This window comes from Mercenaria mercenaria, chromosome 4 (genome assembly GCF_021730395.1).
Source record: "Mercenaria mercenaria strain notata chromosome 4, MADL_Memer_1, whole genome shotgun sequence".
Lineage (NCBI taxonomy): Eukaryota > Metazoa > Mollusca > Bivalvia > Venerida > Veneridae > Mercenaria > Mercenaria mercenaria.
In genome coordinates, this window is record NC_069364.1 from 17,231,998 (window position 1) to 17,249,994 (window position 17,997).

The 17,997-nt window shown below is 35.3% G+C and overlaps 1 protein-coding gene across 1 annotated transcript; it reads right to left on the reverse strand.

The window, feature by feature from the left end:
• Positions 1-11,126: 11,126 nt before the first annotated feature.
• LOC123552695 (leucine-rich repeat-containing protein 74A-like) lies at positions 11,127-17,716 on the reverse strand. The gene is made up of 8 exons (XM_045342434.2): positions 17,599-17,716; positions 17,102-17,296; positions 16,405-16,497; positions 15,521-15,638; positions 14,478-14,614; positions 14,008-14,099; positions 13,002-13,162; positions 11,127-12,666 (listed from the first exon to the last, which is right to left on the reverse strand). The coding sequence occupies exons 1-8, from the start codon at positions 17,653-17,655 to the stop codon at positions 12,452-12,454; spliced, it is 1,068 nt and encodes a 355-aa protein (XP_045198369.2). The 5' UTR covers positions 17,656-17,716; the 3' UTR covers positions 11,127-12,451.
• Positions 17,717-17,997: the final 281 nt, after the last annotated feature.

Here is a 17,997-nt window from a genome sequence, read left to right on the forward strand (position 1 = left end):
TGAATAATATTAAGATAATTTATAGTATCTATATGTTTTGGCCTTACCGAATTCGAAACTTGTGGATATGAAATGCTGTACACTCATAAAGATCAATATTATAGTACTTAACAAACACTTACAGTTATTATAGATAAATGCTAACATTATTATATGTCAGAATTGCTATAAAGTCTATCTTTCGGATCTAGCTTCAAAAGCTTATTTACAAGTTTACCAAAGTTCCTAACTAATATAACATTATCTGTATTAAATAGTTCTATAAGCTTCCACTTATTTGGGCATCTCCAATAGTAACACGATATGGTATTTACACATATTCCATTCCAACACAAGATAATTTTAATTTCTAAAACACTACAATAGTTACATATTCTTTCATTTAATGGAATTATTTCAGGTTTCGGCCATTCTCCTGTTTCACTGTTTCAACATTTAATCTATGGGAAGATACACACATATGCGAAGTTTTCTAATCAAAATTTGAAATGCTTTAATAAAAAGAGACTTTACAAGATTCATAAAGCCTTCTAGACCAACTGATGTTTAATTCTTCGATTGTTTATTGGTTTTGTTAGGTTTAACGTCGCACCAACACAATTATAGGTCATATAGCGACAATCCAGCTTTGATGGTGGAGAAAACCCCCAGGTGCCCTTCTTTGCATTATTTCAATATGGGCGGGCACCTGGGTAGAACTACCGACATTCCATTAGACAGTTGGTTGGCTTCCTCACATGAAGAATTCAATGCCCCTATTGAGGCTTGCGCAAACATTGCCGAGGGTCTAGTAATTTGAAGTCCTCGACCTTAACCACCCAACCACGAAGACACTTTTAGTTCTTCGTTTTATTATTCCTAAGAATATACTGAAGTCCACACAATATCTATGTTATAGAGTTCCGCTTAAGCCGGTGCTATGGTACATGGAATGTGTTTGCAAATTCCATATTTCTATTATTTTGCTTGATTGCATACTATGCTTCCAAAGGATCTTCATATGAATTTTATTAACTATCAGAACATCAATCTTTAACTGCAGTGTGGCGGTCGTAAAAGGTATCCACGTACTCTGATTCAGTGATCCTAGAGTCTATGCAATATCTGGTTAATAGAATTCTGCTTAAGCCGGTGCTAGGAGTCATGAAGGGTGATGCACTTTCTATTACCTCTCATGAGCAGAATCAAACCGAGACTGATATCATTTGGCTTGGTTGCATTCTATGCTTCCAGATGATCTTCAGATAGATTTTATCATTGTATTTTCTACGATTTAGGGTACGAAGCAAATATTTCACGAATGACCACCATTGTTTTACGATTAGGGTTACTTCTGTATGTTTCAAAGGTACATTTTCCAATTATACTTATTATTTGTTGAATTTATAATATTGAAAATGTTACAGGTTGATAAGATTTCCGGTCCAGCTCACCATAGATATTTTTCTTTACATCTAATACATTTTTCACAAAACCACATATTTACTCTTTTCAATAGCGTTAGCTTGAATAAAGGAAGACTTCAAATCGGAGATACAATCAAATAAACCCAGTCTATCCTGTACAATATAAATCACAGTGTTTAAGCTACCCGTACATATTTTAATACATTCTTGTATAATCAAGACGGTATGACATGATACGGCTATCTCAATATTCCGTGGAATGACTGATTTTGCAAACTTTTACGTCTCTAGCTCACCAGAGCACAAAGTGCACAAGGTGAGCTTTTGTGGCCGGTCATTGTCCGGCGTCCGTCGGCGTCCATCGTCCGTCGCTCGTCAACATTTGCCTTGTGAACACTCTACAGGCCACATTTGTAATCCAATCTTTATGAAACTTGGTCAAAATGTTAGTCTTTATGATCTTTAGGTCCATTTTGAAATAGGGTTGTGTGGGGTCAAAAACTAGGTCTGTAGACCAGATCAGAGGACTCTAGAGGCTACAGTTGTGACCTAATTTATATGAAACTTAATCAGAATGTTTGTCTTAGTGATTTCTAGGTCAAGTTTGAATCTGGGTTATGTGAGATCAAAAACTAGATCATCCGATCAAATCAAAAGAAAAACTTGTGAACACTTTAGAGGCCACAATTTTGACTCAATCTTTATGAAATTTGGTCAAAATGTCTGTCTTGATAATGTTTAGGTTACGTTCGAAACTGGGTTATATGGGGTCAAAAATGGGACAGTAGACCAGATCATTGGAAAACATTGTCAACACTCTAGAGACCGCAATTTAAGTTAGATACTCATGAGAATTATTCAGAATGTTTGTCTTGATGATCTCTAGTTTATGTTTGAATCTGGGTTATGTTGGGTTAAAAACTAGGTCATCCGGTCGAAGCAAAAGAAAAACTTGTGAACACTCTAGAGGCCACAGTTGTGACTCAGTCTTTATGAAACTTAGCCAGAATGTTTATCTTGATGAATTCTAGGTAAATTTTGAAACTAGATAATGTGGGGTCAAACACTAGGTCTAAGGAAAAGCTGGTGAACACTAAAGAGGCCACACTTGTGACTCAGTCTTTATAAAATTTTCTCAGAATGTTTGTCTTGATGATCTCTAGGTCAAGTTTGAATCTGGGTTATACGGGGTCAAAATCTAGAAATCTAGGTCAGTAGGTCAGATCAAAGGAAAAGCTTGTAAACACTCTACAGGCCACAGTTGTGACCCAATCTTTATGAAATATAATCAAAATGTTTCTTTTGATGATCTCTAGGCAAATTGGAATCTGGGTCATGTGGGGTCAAAAACTAGGTCAGTATGCCAGATCAAATGAGAAAATTTTAAACACCCTATAGGTCACAGTTGTGATCCAATATTTATGAAACTTTGTCAGAATGTTTGCCTTGATGAACTCTAGGTCAAGTGTGAAACTGCGTCATGTGGGGTAAAAAAACTAGGTCAGTAGGCTAGATCAACTCTGGTGAGCGGTATAGGACCATCATGGCCCTCGTGTTTATATCGATTCCTTTCAATTTTCTTTTCCTTTACATAAAATTGAAAAACAAACGGAAACCCGAAAATCGATGAGTCAAATTATTTTTTTTTATATTTACAACTAGTTTTAACATATTATAATAATCATACAATGCATTTGAACTATCCTGTAATTCACGAATGCTGTTTGTAGAAATAAAAACATTTAAAGTATGTACATGTAAAATACACAATAACATCACGCTAAACGAAGCCCTATTTGGTACAATATATTCAAAGGTTTACACGTAAAGATCCGATACTTCAGTCGTCAAATTTCCATAGATAATAAAATGTCATAATTTCAAATATTTCTTTCACTTCTTTAGAAAATATATTTATCAGTTCGTCTCGTTTTAAGGCCTTGGGTATTTAACAGTGCACAATGTAGTTTAATTCCTACATTGTTCAATTGGGGAAAACCATTAACTGTCGGTTGGCCTTTAGTTGTCACTTATATCTGATAACCCTTACATGGTATAGGGGAGCTTGACCTCCTTTCCACGGAATTCCGTCAGGGTCATCGTCTCTGAATGTGTTGAAACCGCGATACTCGATAGTACGATGATGTAAAGCGAAACATCGAAACTACGATAACGAAAACGCAATACTACGATGGTGATAGCGCGATACAACGATAACGAAAATGCAATAATAGGATAAGATACGATGATGATAATGCGATATATCATCCTGTTATCACCATCGTAATATCATGATATCGGATTTTCGTCATCGTAGTATCGTGATTTTGCAATTTCATTATCGTACTATTGCGTTATAATTATCGTACTGTCGCGTTATCACCATCGTACTGTCGCGTTATCACCATCGTTCTGTCGCGTTATCATCATCGTACTGTCGCGTTACCACCATTCTCATGTGGCAACTTTGTGGTTAAAGACCCACTTGTCTGCCACTTATCTATATACCTGAACACCATAGATCTTAGCAACTAGAGACGTGTTCCTCGGGACACTTGGGACACTTGTGTCGCCTGCATTCAAGCAGCTGTCATAAAAGGACATTTGACATTAGTGGCTTTGGCTTTCAACAAGCATGGTTTGCTTGTGGGTTCTGCATATAGCCTTCAGCATGGGAGCATATCTCCCAAGCTTCATGGTAATCCTTCCAAGGGTTTATAAGAAGTAGAGCAGACATGAAATCCAAAGATTTAAACATTTGACCTTCACTGATGACCTTGACCCTGAGTGCTCGTAGTCGGCGCACAAGTTCTGCACTTTGTCTTGGGAAGGGGAATAGTCATTCACGTTCATTGATGGAGCAGAGACATGAAATCAAATGTCCTAACCTTTGACCTTGACTTGTGGCCTTGAGCTGGTAAAATTTAGATGCTTCCTATAAAACGACATTAAAACGTACTTTTTCCACCCCAAAATATTTACAGTTACTAAGCATGTTACTATAATAATAACTACAAAATTTTCAAATCTGAACCATTTTTATATTAAAAACACAACAACACTTTCATATGATATTAGTACTTATACTTCATAATTTAACTAATGATCATATCAGCCTATTATTTTCATAAATAACAGATCACTATTTTTGGTTCAATCTGCCAGGTGAGACCTTTAAAGGTATTATATTTTGGACGCATCTATGCATTTTATATGAAAGATTTATCCATATATATAAAACATTTTTCAGGTTTTCAAAGTCCATGCTTCATTTATCATTTCGAATATTCAGTCGTATTTTTACCCGGGCGTTATCAATAAATCAGCTGTTGATCTTCATCAATATCTGCTACCAGATAGTACGATGATGATTACGCGATGATACGATGGTGATAACGTGACAGTACGATGGTGATAACGCGACAGTACTTTGATGATCACGCGACAGTACTTTGATGATCACGCGACAGTACGATGATGATAACGCGATAGTACGATAATAAAATTGCGAAATCAACATACTATATGTATGATAACAAACGCGCGATATCACGATATTACAAAATGTACGATGGTGAAAACGCAACAGTACGATGGTGAAAACACGATGGTATATCGCATTATCATCATCGTACTATCGTATTATCGCGTTTTCGTTATCGTAGTATCGCGTTTTCATCATCGTAGTATTGCGTTTTCGTTATCGTAGTTTCGTGACTTCGCATTTTCATCATCGTACTATCGAGTATCGCGTTTCAGATCAATAAATTCAAAGGCGATGGCCCTAACGGAATTCCGTACCTTTCTGACTTTGACGTTGTAGTAGCATTTCGAGGACGTCATGCTTTGCCGAAGACTGCTGTGTACTTAGACTTCTGTTATTCATTGAATGATTGTGTAACCAACAATCTTGCGTTTTAGCGTCATATTGACAGTTCTTGGCAGATGTTGGACTGAGTGTATGGGATGTTAGACTCAAGTCTGCAAACGAAGGTAAAGGTCGAAGACGGATTATTGTTCAACGCAGTAGATGTGGCATGTGATGGAGATGGATTGTTTCATGTAATTTACAGTAGACTTTTGAGAAGTTCTGGGATGATCAGTATAAACGTACGCAGGTCGTGCAGAATTTGATACACTGTTGTGTACTTGGGTACTGGAATGGTGTTTGTATTCTGCATAGACAAAGGGAATGTTGTTTAGAAAGGCCTGTGTTGCAATTGGCTACATTTACATGCGAAGGTTGCGGGAGTGAGATGGTGTTGAAAAGTAGTTATTTAATAGTTCATAATTTTGTATTTAAGTTAACTAATGAACAATGTTTCAAAGTATCTTTAATTTTTAAATTTCTAATTCTAATTTACAGATTGACCTTTAGAGCTACATCCCGTCTGTACTTCCGTTTAGAAAATCTTGATCTTGCGACAACAAAAACATTCAAGTTATTTTCACAAAATTTTGTATGAAGCTCAAAGGACATAAGCAGATAAGACGTTCATTTGATTTCATTGACAGGACAGTCATTGAACGGACACAGCAAAACAGCACAAACGTATGGCTTCTGCAACAATAAGAAGAATACCTGAAATATATTCATGAAACCAGATGTATTAGATAAATGGCATTAATAATACTATTTTGATATATTTTGGTTAGCATCGAAGTTACTGTCGCGGTACCAACTGTACAATGGCAACTCCAACCCCCTCACAGAAATGACCGTGCAAGTAACGGTTGCCGGAGTAACAGTAGTATGCGCAACCCTTTTAGGGGGATGGGGTATATAGCATAGCATGCGTGGCTTCACAATTGTTTCAGTGCTAAATGATTGCACCTCAAGAGTGAGGTTTCGAATTCCAGTAGATGCACAAACATATGTCTCTATTTCGATCGGCTCATAACATGCTCGGTCCTAATTTGTGAGACAAAGTGCCAGAACATGGCACTGACGAGAGCTTACGTTGTAATGAACTGTAGGCAGTGGTATCCCAATCATGGAAAAGTACCCAATTTTGGACATAAGCTGGTCATAAGTTGGACTGTGATTATTCATCCTTATTTTTTGTATTTTTTATCAACCTTTTTAGGGTAAATTTGAATTTTCTTATCATTTACCTAACAGCCTTATTTTTATTTCTACATGTAGCAGACTGTACAGTATAGTATAATAATAACTATGTTTTAAGAATTTGATCCAAGTGTTCTCAAGATATTCATTGTATAACAATACAGTGTATTTGCATGAACCACGACAGTCTAGTTTGACCAAAATGACAGTTGTTTGATATAACTGTTATTTCTTAGACGTCATAAAAATAAGCTCTTACCAAACATTTAAAGACCTGCTCCAGTCCTACCTTTTAACCTTAAATTGTCACTGAAAAAGCTTGAAAATCCTGCCTATGAACAGTGACGCCTGTCAAAATAATGTCTATTTTATATAAAATTCTATATAAAATACCTTTTGTTTTGCGTGCTAAAGTGTGGCGCGTGGCCGTTAACTGTTACCTATTGTGTTCATGGGTTGCATAAACACAATAGAATTTGAATAGCCGCGGAGGAGGGCTTTAAATATGATTGATCGATTACAATTAGCTTTTTAATAAGTAATGTCTTTTTCTGCCAAACATGTACTTCTTAACGTCGCACTAAAAGCTGGAGGGTCACTGTATTTCTATTCATTATTGTCATTTTGATGCAAAATGCTTTCTTAACCTCTGAATAATAGTAACATTTTTCTCTTGCAAAATATCAAGCAGATACTTTAGAAGCAGTTTTCTAGTTCTGTTCTGGTATCTTGCCGAATTTTACACTAAAAATAACTGTACATCTACAAAACATTAAAGTCGTATGTTCTTTTCTTACTTCATATAGTTGAACAAAAGAACAACTGAAATTATAACATTCATATATATGTTTCCTAGAGCTCCGGGTCTGATATTTATGTATGTTTTTTCTAGACTAGGTGTTTTTCTGTACTCGATTTCAATTACAGAGATAATGTCATAAAATATTGTCGAACACAAAGTGCATATTTATCCCTGAAAGTTTACTCATTACCGTCGCAAAATTAAACATGAATATGCGTGCATATAATAAACAGATAAACTTATTGTCTAGAGTAATAAAGACAGAGGTAGTTCATTAAAAAGTTATGTAGCTACATCTGAAATGTTTCGGAAAAGCTGTCCAAGAAAACGATTGCTTCTCTCAGATGTGGGATCGAGCCCCGCTTTGGGCGCTGAATTCTTTATGTGAGGAAGCCTTTCAGTTGGCTACGGAATTTCGATCGTTCTACCCAGGTGCCCGCCCGTGATGAAATAATATCCGGAGGGGCACCTGGGGTCTTCCTCCACCATCAAAAGCTGGAAAGTCGCCATATAGCCTATAAATGTGTCGGAGTGACGTTAACCCAAACAAGAACAAAAAAAAAATGTCCCGGGGAATATTTACGGTTGTCACGATCGATGAGTGATTTCTTTTAATACCTTGTAGTTTGATACATTTGTATTCTTTTAATGCAGATGATGGATCTTAATTTGGGAACGATTCTTCAAAGATAACGAACATTTAATTGCACAGGACAAAGGGGCATGCGACTGTAGTTTCTACAGACATCTGCCAAAATGCATCATATGAAAAGCGACAATCTGATCTGTTTAAGAGTCTGTTTGTTGTTTTTCGGTCATACCGTTACACAGTAGACCCTATGCCGACTTCCCAAGTTAAATAATTGTGACAAATGCTATCTACAGCTCCAGACATTATTGCAAACACTACCTGGGAAGAACCATCGACATTTTCAAACGCATTCCAGACAGTTTCTAAACTTGAAATACTGCTGTACTTTGAAGGGATTAGAAACCCATAACGGTGAGAAATTAACGGTTTTCAGTTGTAAGGTCATTGTAACCGACATACTCATTTCCAAAATAACTGGTTTATCTACCAACCGCAGGTAATATTCTGTTGACGTGTATCAGCTACCATTATCGTTACCTATTATCAACCGATCCTCTACACTATAAAGGCCATGTATTGACAAAGAGGACTTCTCTTCTGTAGTTTATCGGCTGTAGATCAAGCGTTTTCCAGGGACAGATTTGAAATCCTTTTCAGATTAAGGTTTTGTCACACCGGCACCTTCATAGGTCATATGGTGACATTCCACCTTTTCATGGTGGAGGACAAACCCAAGTACTCTTCGGGCATTATTCCATTACGGGCAGACACCTGGGTAGAACCTTCGACCTTCCGTAAGTCAGCTGGACAACTTCCTCACATGAAGAATTCAAGGCCCCGGGTGCGGCTGGCAACAACATCTGTGAGGGGCAAGTGATTTGAAATCAGCGATATAACCTCTAGGCCACGGAAGCCCCATTTTCAGATTAAAGGAAAAGTGACACTGTCATTGACTTATCACAGCCAATGATGTTTACTGATAAAACAGTCCTCAGATATTATTCGAAATATTTAAAGGTACTGTGACCTTTTCCATTAAAGTACTGACTAAGCAATGATAGTGACTGTCTAATCAAATGCAATATTTCTTTGCAATAAGACGTCCACATCTCAAAGCTTGTTCCAGATTCGGAAATCGTTTTCAGTTTGGAGGTCAAACAATCCTTGACTTTTCCTCAAATCACCCTTTAACAGTAGGATAACTTTTGAAAACAAGGAATTATCATTCATATTATGTTCGAGGTCTATAGACACAGGCGTTCTTCAGAAACATAACATTACTCTTTTTCGCTCGACTTTGTCCTGTCAGCATGTGACCCTCAAAACAATCTTTTCAGCATAGACAGAATGAAGTGTAAGGAAATTGTTCTAGCTTAATCATCACTGTGATATCGGCCTTTTAGTTTCCGAACCTTAAAACAACAGAGGAAATAATTCTAGGATATTTGACGCCAATATGCTTAAGCTTTTTTTCCATTATTGCACGATACCGGTTTAAGTCTGTATACCATGTTGACATTCACCTCCTGCCCACCCACTCTCGAAACCAAAACATAATGGATAAACTTCTGACCAGCAGCAAAGATTATGAGTTCTCTTATTAAAGATACGAGTTCTCTTATTATACGAAAAATGTGTCAGGTCCCGAGCTCGCCGGGACTACTGACTCAACAAAAATCAATAGGAGTCATTCTATGAGGTTTAATGTACATAAGCGTAATGATGATCCGAAACAAAGTGATCCACAGACGAATCGGATGACCTACATAACCGACCGACGTGAGCAAAACAACATGCAATGTCTTCTGGAAGGAACAAGGCATCAATCAATCAATCTCCTCTTATACTACTTTCATAATTCATTTCCCTATGATTAAGCTATCCAGCTGGCTTCCGGAAGGTCGGTGGTTCTAAACAAGTACGTGTTTGAAATAATGCTAGGAAGAGCACACGGAGTCTTCCTCCACCATGAAAACCTGAAAAGTCGCTATGTGACTTATTGAGCCGGTGTTACGTTGAACCCACTCCTTAAACTCCCGCCTACAAATAGTACATTTTCTCAATCTTTGCCGAGATCTATGGTGCTATACACCCGTTAAACTTCATATTAACCTATTCTTTAATACTATTTGCGATATTATACAGGAAACAGTATCTCGGAACTATAGCCTTTTTTCTTAAGAATGCTTATCTGCATTTTACGAGATACAGTTCAATGCTTAATTGGGGCTTTAAAGGTAAATGCACTGCAAATAAATCTTGATGAAAAAATAAATCGTTTCCCTCAAACAGCCGTTCGTCTGCTATAATTTATCACACCTGGACAATTTCTTTCCAGCATCATTATCTTTCAAATTGCTTTGATGTGCTATTATTTGTTAACCACGACAATTTTAGTATAATTACTTCACTTTCTCAGTCAAATGAAAACATACATCATTGTCTGATTAAATTCCAATTATCATACTACATTTGTAAATAACATATGCTACCTCTGTGAAATTAATTCAATTGCATGTAAGTCTCACGGATAGAGTTATTGCTATATATCACAACTTTCCACTTGAGAAATTATATTGTACTGCTTGTCATCAATAATATTTGACATTATTTGCTATATCATATTTCAGTAAAATGGAAAATGTCATAAATGTGTTATTGAATATGTATAACACTTATGTTAGTGTATTCGTTATGTTTTATGGGTCTTCAAACACTATCCTTCCATTTATAATGTTGGAGAAAATAAAAGTCAATTAATTTTGCATTGATTTATATATTGATAAATTACTTTTATTGATTTTCATGAATTTTTATCATCATTTGTTTGGTAAGATACTTCAAACAGTAACATAGCTTACGCAAGCCAGTTGTCGATCTTTATCGAATTAGTAAAGGTTATATGTCAGCATCAAATCACTAAATATGTGTTATATTTCGCAACGCTCCTACCTACTTCCCATATTTGTGTTTGGTTCAGTGACACTATCAGCATCAAATCACTAAATATGTGTTATATTTCGCAACGCTCCTACCTACTTCCCATATTTTTGTTTTGTTCAGTGACACTATAGGGGCACCTCAGCGAATAAGAATTACAACAGACCATTTAGTATATTCAAAAGTCTCGATTATTCTTCGCGAATACCACGGACTACATCAGATAGGTATTATTCATAGATAACTGACAACCAGAAAAAGAAAAACAAAACTGATTAATTTCTGTTCTCGGATTTAACAAAACCAGCATTAGAGTGCAGTTTATTAAATTAATGGCAATACAAATAACATAAAACTGAAAAACATCTGTAATGTTAACACAATATGCTTGTCAATAGTTTTAACATTCTTCTCTAGACATCCGCCTGACAGGAGGTACATTAAATGAGTGTGGCCTGCTGGGATTTCTTACCTTTATACTAAACATATGACAGATGAATGTGAATTAATAATGTACAAAAGCAAATATACATTTGAATAAAATGTGCTATCTCATCTATTAAATGTAATATTCACTTTATTTTTGACACACAAGACTGAATGAATCATGATAAAAGTTGGTCTTGTGCAGATTGTTATGTAACATGATTAGGTCCGCAGACTGTAATATTGTTTGTCTTATTCTGAGAATTTGTGGATGTAAACTACGAGTCATGATTTATTCAATTTTTATGTGCATGTACGTTGACAGTACAATGATTGGTCACTTTTAATCTACTTACTACTGAACAAATTACTTTCGACTCTATTGCTAGCCTTTACGTTCTGTATAACTTCGAAACAAAGAACCAGGTCATTCAAAGAAAACCAATATTTATTTTTTATCTTTTAACTCATACAACATTATTGGCGTAAAAATCTTAGACACTTTTCAAAATTGTTTTAAATTGTTCATTGAGGTGCGTCTGATTTCTGTTCATTATTTAGACTGTACTTTTATACAACATAGATCTGCAGACAGATTAAATGTCCAAAATAGACCATAGACAGACGTAATAAAACTTTTCATTAAGAGCTACATCACGATAAGAAAAAAAATATGGTCGTTCTGTGATTATGTATTGTTTTGTTTTTTTTATTGTTTCTTAAAACTGAACGTGAAAGTTTTGCCATCAGTCAATGGGCAAGGCACTCAAACTCTTAGAGAACTGTTGTTGTATCATTTTGATATAATCTACAGGATGGGAACTTGCGAGAGTGAATGTCGGCCATGTACTGTAATGTAGTTTAGGTCTAGATGTTCAACATATGTTGTGATATTGTCAAGTACTAGTAAGCTTCCTAAATTAAATTTACACTGAAATAATACTTTTCTCTAATTTAAATGTTACTATTCGTCTAAAAGCAATTGAACAAGGGTCTTACTAACAAAACATGTCGCCAGTTATCCATACACTGAAAAGGAAAATCACGAGATCAACGCAAAAGTATTGTAACTGTATATAGAAATAAAGAACAATATACAATAGTTTTGCACTGAGCTTAGGAAATATGTCTTCTGGTGGACAATCTTGTAAATACATTTAGCTCTTGAGATTCAATAAAATATCGTTTCGAATATTCCTCAATATTTTTTGAAATATTTAAACGTTATGGATCTCTTTCCTTCTGTTTCGTCTTTTACTTTTCTGTTTATCAGGCTCTAAGACTGACTTGGAAAGGGCCAGTGGTGAGCACAGAGACAGCTGCAATACTTTATTCGAGTCCGGTGAACCAGGTTTTGAGCCAGTACTGTTTCGTGATGTCCCACTTGGTGCGATAGTTTGGAAACTTTTCATTTTCAATGAGTCCTTTGGATCTGAAAAACAAACTCAGAGAGATCTGACACTTATATTAGTCATCGTATTCTAATTTGTCAGTCAAATGTTTATAGAAGTCAGACAGTGTGTTCGAATTTGCTAATAAATAAACAGGTTATGTAAATTGTATAAGCAGAAAAAGCAATAACCATGCAACTTATGATAAATGCGACCTTTTTATTCAAGAAGTTCTTCTGATATATGTTGTTTGACCAATATCTGTGACAAAGGTAATGTCATTATGCGAGTATTTCAATGAAATCGCTGCTGCCGGGTTTAAACTCAAGTTGCGTTATGTAAATGTGCTTAAAAGACTGAAATGAACAAAACAAACCTATTAGCCTTGTACTTCCGGAATGACTGATATATTCATCCAGCGTTCCTTTCTTTAGTATACTCTCGTGATATGTTTTAATCTGTAGCCATTCTTCCCGCTCCCGTATCTTTCGTTCTCGTTCTGCCATTACAACTTCGCGTACAGCTAAGGAAAGCTTCCTGTCGTTGTACAGTAATTCATTTTGCTAAACATTATGAATATGTAACATCGAGAAAATTTAAATATTCTAAGCAATTACAAATAAGAAAACAAAAAAAAAGGATGAGAACGACTGCAAAACATTTTCTTCTTTCTGTTTAAAGCCTTGTAGTCATAACACAGTGTGTGCATATGCAGCTGTCGATATGTCTAATAATTATCCTAAATATTACATGTATAGTCATAATATCAAACACAGCTAAGAGGTCAAGATACTTTAAACGTATAACATTTTCAGCCCCTACTGCACAATGCCAACAACAATAAATTTCTTGTATAACTCGTATCAAAGGGTGATGTTACTGTGTCAAGGCTTTATGTCATTAGCTATTACATTTTACATACATCATTTGTATTACATTCTTGGACTTAACTATTATTTTCCAGAAGCAACAAACGTCGCAGTATTTTATGTATATTATTCCTTGTTGGGACTTGTGGGTAAAACAATCAGGAATGAGATACAGATACATGTGCATGTGAGTGGACTCAATATACTGTACATAATTGTAATGCTATATAGAAACGTATGTTTTATGATTGCATTAAAGTACAGTCTTTAAAGGCATATTTGTTATATCAAATGAATACACTTAAATATGTAAACTGAGAAGTCATCCATGCTTTATTTGGAAGATGAAAACCTCGGCAGAAAATTTGTTAAAATCGCAGACCTTCCCTAAGTCCTAACGCGAATGAACAGTGATTTAAAAAGAAATGAAAGTTTGCTTTTAGTGTAGCTAGAGAGGTTTCACCACACTGCTCCTCTAGGTATTTTAAGACCATAAGCATCCTAACTGACTACCTGTAATTTATCACATTTTTATTGTATCCTTTTCCGGAAATGGAATTTGCTAATGCGTCTATCTCGTAGGGGTGCAACTTCACGCCAATCCTCTGTAATGGAAACAACAACGAACACTTACGTATGGTCTTTCTGAACTACACCTCGTTGAAACAAATATTTAGAAAGCCTTTTCCTTAGAGCAGCTAGCAGCTGCATAAAATGATTACAAATTCGTACGTAATTAATATGTAATATCTGGATTAAATAAACAGAAGAAATAAAGACAAATAATTAAATAAGATTGCATCAATGCTTTCTGGGAAGCTGCATTTTGCTTTGACTTCCTATTTCACAAACCTAACTATGACAATATAGAAATAAAAGTATATAAAGCCTAAAATCGTAGCTGAAAATTACGTAAACTGTAAATTCTGTCTATTCCAGTTCGCCAAATGAAATAAAACTAGCCAAGACTACTGCCGACTTGCCTTAATTTGATCGATGAATTCTTCCCGTGGTAATTCAAACGAAGATGTTTTGTCAAATGACTTCATAAGCTCTAATGGCCGCAGTCCCAATAAACGAAGGTACTCAATGATTCGTAACATCGGATTCAATTCTCTGCCTGTATAAGAAATAAAACGATCATTAGTTTTCCATCGGCAGTTTATTTCAAGAGAAATGAGGGACATTGTTTGGTTTCAGTGCGATGTCGATTTAAATTCCTAATTATGCTTTTGTCTTTTAATGATGTAAAATTCCAATGATAAACTATTTTAATGGGTAAGGTTATTAAATTTGCTGTTAACTTTAAAGGCGTAAAATTTTGATATATCACAAAATGAAGACATCATTGCTTTGTGTACTTGTGTTGTTTCTGTATTCCAGTGTAAATGGTCAATTTTCACGATCAAACGTGCACTACTGTAGCTTTTTGTTCTGAAGGGGTTTCGCTCTTTTAACATGGCTACTCATATTGTGTTATCATTTCTGTGTCTTTTATATATTTATTTATAGCTCAACGATAACATGAAATCATACGAAAATGAATGTTTTGTACCTTTCTTTGAATATTGAGAGCAAGGCTACATTTTCCTGTTTTCCCTTTCGACAGATCTGTCAGGTATTATTACAACTTTCATTCAAAGTGTTGATTTTATGATGATCATAAATGTGTTATGCTCCTGCTTTTAACTAAGACTGATATATTAAAATATTTCGATAAAAAGTGAAAACATTATGATTTTTTTTATTTTGTTTGTTTTAAATACATAGGATTCAACAACTTAGGTCATGTTGTGAATTTCTAACTGCCGTGCAGAAGGAAGGTCCCGAGTAAAAATATTTCACCCTGGGGAACTATCGACTCTTCCAAACGTCAGCTTAACCCAAATCTCAAAGTCACAGTGGTCCAGTATAATTAATTATCATACAAGAGATTAAAAGCCAGTAGCATCTATCATTTGGTCAGCAATGTTCCTTAGCAATTAATACAGCCAACAGGGACATAAAAATGCAACACATTTATTACCAAGTCGTTGTCCTAATTTATCATGGGTTGGGACGATTCCTCCGTGGAAGAACTGGAATGTCCTCCTTCTACTGATGGTTGCAGCTAGGAGATCAGCCGCTCCTAACACAGGTATCTCCTGAAATATTATTATTATCATTATTTACCAGATTTTATAGCGCTCTTTTCATCTATAAAATAAACGTTCAAAAGCGCTGTGCACCGTTTGTTACAGTTATTCATAATTATATTCAGTGATGCCGATAATATTAAACAGTCAGGATATTGCCGCTTCCAACACTGGAATAAAATCTGTAATGCACAAATTATTCATACATGCTAATTGATATGATATTGATTACAAAAATAAAACAGCCAGGCATGTAGCCGCTTCACATGAGAAGGACAAATCATTCATTGAGAGACATAAATAAAAATGTAGACTGGCGTGTTTAAGTAGACGCAATACTGATCTTGTCCTTAGTCGGGGGTCCAGGGCTCAAAGCACTACACTCACCCAAACTTAGGATAAAAATTCATCGAAAACAGCTGGTGTCAGTGGCAAATTACTTTTCAGATAGATATACAACTTGAATTGCATGATATTTTACAATGTGAAATTGTCATACCTCGTTACATACAAGAAAATATAACAAAGAAAATTACAAAATAATTCAAAACGTTATGTATTACCTAGCAATTTTTATCAACACAGTTACTGTAGAGAAAATATTACGGACTAAAGAGTTACGGTAAGTAAAAATTTTACCATTTATATATACATTTAAGTCCAAAAGATACAGGCATACTAGCGAAATGTTTGCGGAAAACAAAACAAGCGAAACTTGAACTACAGTATAAATTAGGTGTGTAACGAACTGACAAGCAGTCACTGAGCAACTTACAGTAAAGTCTAACAAAGTTATCGCACTTTCTTTAGTAGCAACGGCTTCCAGTATATCCATACAACCTGTAGTAGTTAGAGGGTTATGCCCGATCTGAAAGAGGTAGTTTCTTTTAATTTTATATACATATCAATATGATGCTATGAGCTTATGTAGCGGTGACAAAATAAGAAATTTATTTTAAAATGTTCTTGAACCCTGAAAATATAAATTTGATTGTTGCCCTGCAAGTGACTGGCATTTTGTTCTCGTAAATCAGAAATAAATCTTACTAACATATTGTCAGGTCGTCACGGAAACATTCACCATGCCGATGGAAAAAGCAATTTTGATCGCATGTTCTAGGTATCTGAGACAGACAGATCAGCATGGAGCAGCTGTTTAATAATGATCAAAGCGAAATAATAAAATTGAAGTATTTTTTATATCGTTTAATAAAATATATATATACTTATATTAAAACGGTTTTTAGGTATTGGCTAAAGAATATGAATTTATGTCCCAACCGTCCGTTCGAACATATTTTCGTTATTTTTACTTTCTTGATTCCTGTGAGGTGAATTACGTCACATATTGTCGCTTTAAATTAATTTGTCAGTTAACATAGCATAAAAAGGCATGCTTACCGACCATTTGCCTAAATTGTATTTACCAATACACAATATATGCAATAAAATATACAAGAATAAAGTGTTACCCTGAGTTTAACGAGTGTAAAGTTTGACCTAAGTCCCTCAGCCATAAGGAAGGCACATCTCCAGTTAAGCCTATTGTTAGACACGTCAAGGTCACGCAGTCCAACATTGCGCTTTACACATTTACTTAGAGCCACGGCACCCTCATACCCTAAACCATTCCAAGAAATATTCAGCACTTCCAGGATAGAATTTATCTGACAAAAAAAATGCATTTGAAGAATATTAGTTCTGGTTATTATGGAGACCGTCCTGACAATTGCATTTTACTCAGACATTCTACGTTAACTGAATCAAATAATCAACAATTATCAATTATCGCCAGACAGTTCAATGCGGTCCGTGAGCTTTTCTGCATTTTAGTCTACCAAGCAGCACAGTAGAATTACCGTTATTGTGTATAAAAGTCAAAATCCAGGAATAACTTCGCCATCACCTACAAATTAAACCTAATTTACTCATTATTAAGGCAGACCTCTGACCTATTTTGACTTCTTACCATGAGCGCTCTAAATATTGCAACTGCGCCTTTTCCGCACACTTTGTTCCAAGCCATGTTCAGACTGATAAGTTTGTTGTTCCTACCTAAGATATAAACAAGAAGTGATAAGCTAGAATGCTACTTGCCATATTGGTTCAAACTGCATTTAAGTGATTTGTTTTAAAAATTCAAATAAGTCCTCATCAAAATACGTTTTTCGTATTTTGGTATAATTAGTTTTCTAACTCGCTCTGTCTGCTTTTCTTGTATTCTAAATTCTTGATTAATCACTTTTGAAGAACAGGGCATGTGTTTCTAAATTTTGTTTTACGTTTTTGCTTAGTTAACTGAGAACATGAGAACCCAAACCAGAAAGACATAATTTTCCCTGCACTTCACTTGCTCCTTTCTTTCTGC